General features: G+C 40.0%; 1 protein-coding gene across 1 annotated transcript; it reads right to left on the bottom strand.

Annotated features, from left to right (window-relative positions):
* Positions 1–987: 987 nt before the first annotated feature.
* Positions 988–4,124, bottom strand: LOC118018754 (keratin-associated protein 13-1-like). The gene is made up of 2 exons (XM_035017495.1): positions 4,091–4,124; positions 988–1,529 (listed from the first exon to the last, which is right to left on the bottom strand). The coding sequence occupies exons 1-2, from the start codon at positions 4,122–4,124 to the stop codon at positions 988–990; spliced, it is 576 nt and encodes a 191-aa protein (XP_034873386.1).
* Between the last annotated feature and the right edge of the window lie 2,387 nt (positions 4,125–6,511).

Below are 6,511 nucleotides of genomic sequence, written 5' to 3' on the forward strand. Positions count from 1 at the left end.
AGAGAGAAGCACCTTGTGAGGGCAATGAACAATCAGTACCCATATCCAGTTACATATTTTTCTTCCTGCTTAGGTATTTTTAAATGTAGTTGACTGTGTTCCCCAAAACAAGAGAGTTTAGTAGACTATCTAGTTATCACATCCAGATATAACCCTAAGATATCAAAAGATAAAGTCCTCCTTCTCAGGTAATATTATCTATTCATGATAGCACCATGTTTCCAGGAGTTCCCAGGTGACTTCTTTGAAAACAGTGACCAGACTGAGGAAGGAGAGTTAAGCATCAAGATGATAAATAAGTTAGAAATTGAATTAATTTTATTATACTCAAATGCATAAATATTTCATTTCATCCATATTTAGGATGTTTGTTTCATCATATCAGTTACTGCTGTTAGTTAATATCAGGATCTCAAAATTCCATTACCACTTGCATAAGTCTACAAAAGGGGCTCATGAAAAGTATTTTGACATTTCCTCATCTAAAACAGCCAGGATAGTATGCTTAAAGCATCACTGCTGTCTCTGGAACTTTTCTTCTTGGATTAGACTCAGTAGTTTAACCAAAGTAAGGTGCATACTAAGGCTGAAATGATTATACACAGAAGCGTTTAGAATGACCTCCTGCCCCAAGCAATGATTCCACTTGCCAAAAATTCCAGGGAACTAACTCTGTGTTGTCAGAGAATTCTGCCTACCAGGGAGTCTAATTCTTAAATATTTCTTTTTAGACAAAGAACAGTAGGTTTGAAATTCCCAATGGATAGCTTTTTCTTTAAATTAACATTGACCTGTTATCTGATATCAAATTATATGAGTTTATTTGAAGGAAAAAAAAAAGACCTCTTGGTTCATTTTTAACTAAAGAAGTAAGAGGGAAAATAGAAGAAAACAGAAGGAAAACAGGATGAGTATGATGAGATAAACAATTTCATATTAATAGGATTTTTATTTAATTATACTTTTCTAGGTAGTAGAATATAGACTCTAGCCAGATCTGCAGGTTGGTTGGCAACGAGAAGTTTGGCAGCTCCTAGAAGCCAAGTAAGTTAGGCGGCAGAATCTGGATCCATAGCCCAGGAAAGGGAAGCCACAGATTCCATTACCCAGGGGTCTGAAGCCAAGTGATCCACAGTCCAGGCAGTAATTTCTGCTGGATCCACAGCCTAGAGACCCAGGGTAAATTGACCGGCAAGGATCGCAGAGCATGGAGGTCCTCTGGTGATAGCAGGACGTCTGGAGGGGGCTGGACACCACACGGGATGTCTGGCAACTGGTGGGCTCACAGCAGGTCTCCTGACAGCCACTGGAGAGGGAGGAGCCCAGTTGGCAGGTGCTGGGAGAGCAGAAGTCAGTGTGGTAGACCAGGTTGCTGGGGCAGGAAGAGCAACAGGAGGAGCTTGGGGAGCGCAGGTATGCCCCAAAGGAGCGGGAGGAGTAGTTTCCAGAGCAGCAGCTGCAGGACCTGTTGGCAGGAGATGTGAGTTCAGCTGAGTGACAGTGAGGAGATGTTCTGATATCCCCTCTTTCTCCCAGGCATGTTTATATATATACCCTCACTGCACTAGATGTGATTCAGACCCTCCCCATTCTTGTGCATGTCTTGTCATGAAAACAACCAATTCACCTAGGCCATAATTATAACTGAACACATTAATGTGTTCTTAACTGCTGTTTAATTATTCAGGTTTATAGAAGGCACTCCTCGTCTTACCTTTTTTTTTTTTTTTTCTGGAAGTAAGATGTGGTTTGCCTTCGAAAGACATTTGTCATGACACACATAGTACTCTCCCTTCTTCACAAGCTTGACTGGGGATTTTTGAGCATGAACGTCTAAATTGTTACCAGCAATGTACTCCTAACAATCATCAGCACCTCCCTCCCAAATATTTGTATATGTTTTATTGAGCATTTACCATGTGTGCAACATTGAAAATTGTGGCATCATTTAATCCTTGCAACAACGGTACGAGATAGGAATTATCACTAATGTAGTCACCCATGTGTGCCTGTCTTAAAAGCCAGCAGGAACCACATAGCTATGCCAACAACTCGAGAAGCTTGTCTTTTCCACTCCCAGAGTCACATGAACAATGAATGCCCAGGTGGAAAAATAACATTTCAATGTGATAACATTTGCATTTTATCTGAGGTGCCTACTTATGAAGTCCTACCTCTTTTATGAAATTCGCAAATGCAACCACTGAAGGAACAACTTCTTAATTCTTTTAGTTAATAATTTTTTAGTATGCAAAGTTACCATGAAGATGATTGTTTCAAACTACCTTCTATTTGTCCTCTCATTTAGCTTGTCATCAATAAGCAACTCATGTTTTATCCAGTATGGAGTTATTGGATTCTTTTTCCAGGTGAGGCAGAGAATTCTTTGGCAAACACTTAGACTATCACTGAGAATAATTGTTAAGAACTGATACACCTTTTGAGTGAGTTGACTACCAATGAAATACATTTGCAAAAACTTGAATTTTAATAGTGTGCTAACCTTTGCCAACTCAGTTGGGAGTGAGAAATGAGACACCTCAGAGAGTGATTCATTTCACTCCCTGCTGAGCTTCTTTTTTGCTCATCATTCTAGAAAGACAAAGAAGCAGAAAATTTACCTTCATACTAAGTAGTTAAAATCATCCTTATCACTATAAAAAAAATCAATGGTATAAAGAAAAGTCCTGGAATTAGAGATGTCTTTCTTTTTCACTTATTATAATATCCAACTTCTGCCTTAAAGTATCTTTTAGAAATTGGAAACAAAAAGCTATTTATGTAACTTGATCTTTCCTACTTGTTTCCCAGGTGATTGTTTTTTTCTAATCTCCTATAGTATTTGCTTATCTAGCACCAGTGGAAGAGTCTGCCCATTGTTTTGCTTATGAATTTTTACCAAATGTTTTGCTCACTTCTCCAAGTCCTTTTCATCTCTTAAAGCCCAAATCCCAAATCAAATTCCCCATCTGACAGGTGTTCATCTCAGCCAAGCTTTGACTCTTCTGACATAAGAATCTTAGTATGTTATAAGCTATCTATTTGGTACACACACACACACACACACTCACTCACTCACATATAGAGAAGGAATTGCAAGGGTTGTCTTTTGATATGGCTCATGCAGAATGAGTAAGGCTTCAGTCTTTTTTTTTAAGATTGTATTTATTTATTTGAGAGAGAGAGAGAAAAAGAGCAAGCATGGGGAGGTGCAGAGAGAGAAGGAGAAGAAGACTCCCTGCCGAGTTGGGAGCCCCACCTGGGGCTTGATCCCAGGACCTGAGTCGAAGGCAGACACTTAATGGACTGAGCCACCTAGGCACCCCAACTTCAGCCTTTTGAATTTGCAGAAGAGTCACATGTGGGGGTCAGCAACAGGGCTTAGTCATCTTTAACCTAGCGACTGGCACATGGTGGGTATTCCAAATTATTTATGAACTGAAAGAATATATCAAATCATTAACTTTCTATCTTTATAGTGAACTAATTGTTTTTTTTAATTTAAGAAAAATGCTAAGTGAAAATAAGTATCTCTTTCATAATTACATATAATTCTCAAGTTCAGCATATCAACTTCAGTGCCTTAAGTGACCCTAAGATATCTGTCCCCCACCCCCACTCCACACAAAGCTGGCTTTGGGGCCTCGATCAGTTATTATTTCTTTCTCTTTCAAACAGTTTCAGTCTCATCCATTCTAATAGTTCTGTTTTCTCAGCCTTGTGACATGGTCAACTTTCTTCAATCCAAAAATGTCAACTAGTGTCATTTCCTTTGTGATGATAAGGCTCTTCTAATTTTTAAAGATGGAATTCTCTAAGAAGTTTGTCAACGATCTCACTTCTTATTCACTTTTCAATAACAATATTGTCTCTATCTGGTTTAACACTCTTCTGAAACTTCACTGCCATGCTCAGCAGTGGCTCTATGCTGTTAAATGCCATGGACATTTTTAGGATGATCCTATGTGAACATTTAGTCACATTCAACACAAGTGACTGTGCCCTTAATTTTGAAACGTGTTCACCTATGTTGTTCCATGACATCCACTCCTCATTTTCCACTTAATTCTCTGTACCCTTGGTTGGGTACTTTTACATAATGTTTCTTCAGGTTTGGTGCTCATCTCTCGACATATTCTCTCTATAGGGGAGGCACCTCCCCTTCATGGCTTAAAATACAACCCATATTCTGTGCCATTCAAGTGTTTATTTCCATACACACCTTTTTTAATTTTTTTTTAATTTTTATTTATTTATTTGACAGAGAGAGACACACAGGCAGGGGTAGTGGGAGAGGGAGAAGCAGGTTTCCCACCGAGCAGAGAGCCCAACACGGGGCTCGATCCCAGGACCCTGGGATCATGACCTAAACCGAAGGCAGATGCTTAATGACTGAGCCACCCAGGCGCCCCATCCTCTTTTTATTTTTAATTCTAGACTCAGATATCCAATTACTTACTAGACATTTCAATTTGGAGGTTTCATAAGGGTTTCTAACTTTTATGTGTATGAAATTGAACTTTTGCTCTTCCTTAGGAAGAATAAAATATTTCTTTTCTTATCTGAGTAAGCAGCATTTCCACCCATCTAATTGGAATCCTCCTACTATATGAAATCCATCCCGAATGTGGCCCATTCTGTCTTCCAGATTCTCCATAAATCTATCTAGTCCTCTTACTGCCTACCTTCTAGTCTAGGGTTTCACAACCCGATCACCACTGACATTTTGGAATGCATAATTCTTAGTTGTAGGGACTGTCCTATGCATTGGAAGGTATTTGGCGGTGCTCTTGGCCCACTAGATGCCAGTAGCCACCTCTTCCCCACCCCCCACCGACACACACACACACACCCCACGACAATTAACTATGTCTCCAGAAGTTGCATGGGAGCAAGAGCAGTTTCTGGGAAAGAACACCTGCTCTAGTTCAAGGTGTTTCCTTTCTTGGCAGGCTGTGGAAGAGTGCCAACATGGCCTGTCTCATTTTCAGAAATTGTCCCCTCCATTCTTTTCTCCCTACCCCCTGCCTGATAAATGTTAAAATGAAGGGGTGCCTGGGTGGCTCAGTCAAACATCCGACTCTTGGTTTTGGCTCAGGTCATGATCTCAGGGCCCTGGAATCGAACCCTGCATCGGGTAAATGCTCGGTGTGGAGTCTGCTTCCCTCTCCCTTTGCTCCTCCCCCCACACACTCTCTCTCTCTCATAAATAAATAAAATCCTTAAAAGAAAATCTTAAAATGGAAAGCAGTCACATCACTCTCCTGATGAAACTTTCTCTACTACCTGTGTGATAAGATACAAATCCTAGACATGATTTGCGAGGCCGCATGGTTATGGCCCTGGCCATGTCTCTAACTTCATTTGCACCCTGGGCCCTTTCCCTCTTTCACAATTAAACTCTTTCTAGCTTTCCCCTACCACAAGGACATGTTATTTCCTCTGTCCTGCGTGTTCTTCCTTCATCTGGACAATTAAGATAATTAAGCCTTTCCTCACTTTATAACCACTGTATCCCAGGATAGATTAGGCTTCCATGTTATGATATCTATCATCCTTGTACTTAATTCCAACATCTTTATACCATATTTATTTTTTAAACTGTCCTGTCAACTAGGGCAGTGCTACTGAAAATGACTAGTCCATGGAGATCATTACTATCTACCATGAGATAGTGTATGCCAACAGGTAAATCAATGCATCACTTCCTTCATTAACGTTAAGAAGTCTTGCGTGATTAAAAATGTCAGCTTAACTAAATCATAGGTTTAGTAACACCGTTGATTTACCCTGGTCTATGACTCACTCTGAATAGCACATCTCTGACTGTAATCAAGGGCAGGAAATTACTCTTGTTCAACCCTGAATCCTCAGCTCAAGAACAAAGTTGTATGGTGGTTGTTCAATAAATACTTCCTTAATGGATAAATTAGGAAACCAATGGTTTTATCACTACCTAAATATCTCCTATCTTATTTTGTCTTTAGACTTCCAAACTTTTCCTTGCTTCACCCTGGGTATTTCACAAAAACAGCAAACTCAGCAGAAGCTTGACTGTCTTCATAAACAGTCTCCTGGCCCAGACCTGCTTCTACTCCTTTGCACCCACCTTAGTTACAGTAAACCATCTAGGCAACCCTGAAAATGGGATGCCCAGGAGATATCTATGACATCTTTCTTCCTCACTTCCCCTGTATGATCTCGGATCAGCATGTCTTCCTATTTTTTTTTTTAATCTCCAAAACATATTAGAATACTTTCCTTTCCTTTCTTGCTGCATCTCAGCTATTCTGCCTTTGCTTTTGCATGTTGTCCCCAGTATGGGCCCAAGCCTCTGGCCTTGCCTCTGTCAACCCACTGTCCTATGCATTTCTCTGAATGCTCTTTCTAAAAGTCTAGGTTGGCCTTTGCAAACTTAAATTAAATTTTCTAAGTATTTTATGCAAGTCATCCTATGATCTGACCCCCAATTATCTTACACCCGATACCTTAATGCCTTAGTTTTATCTTC

This window comes from Mirounga leonina, unplaced genomic scaffold (assembly GCF_011800145.1).
Source record: "Mirounga leonina isolate KUSES-001 unplaced genomic scaffold, KU_Mleo_1.0 Mir_172, whole genome shotgun sequence".
Taxonomy (NCBI): domain Eukaryota; kingdom Metazoa; phylum Chordata; class Mammalia; order Carnivora; family Phocidae; genus Mirounga; species Mirounga leonina.

Coding starts and splice junctions, on each gene's coding strand:
- LOC118018754 (XM_035017495.1), bottom strand. CDS start 4,124: ATGAGCACCAAACCTGAAGAAACATTATGTAAAA. Junction 1,530..4,090: donor TGAAGAAACATTATGTAAAA/GTACCCAACCAA, acceptor CATGCCTGGGAG/AAAGAGGGGATATCAGAACA.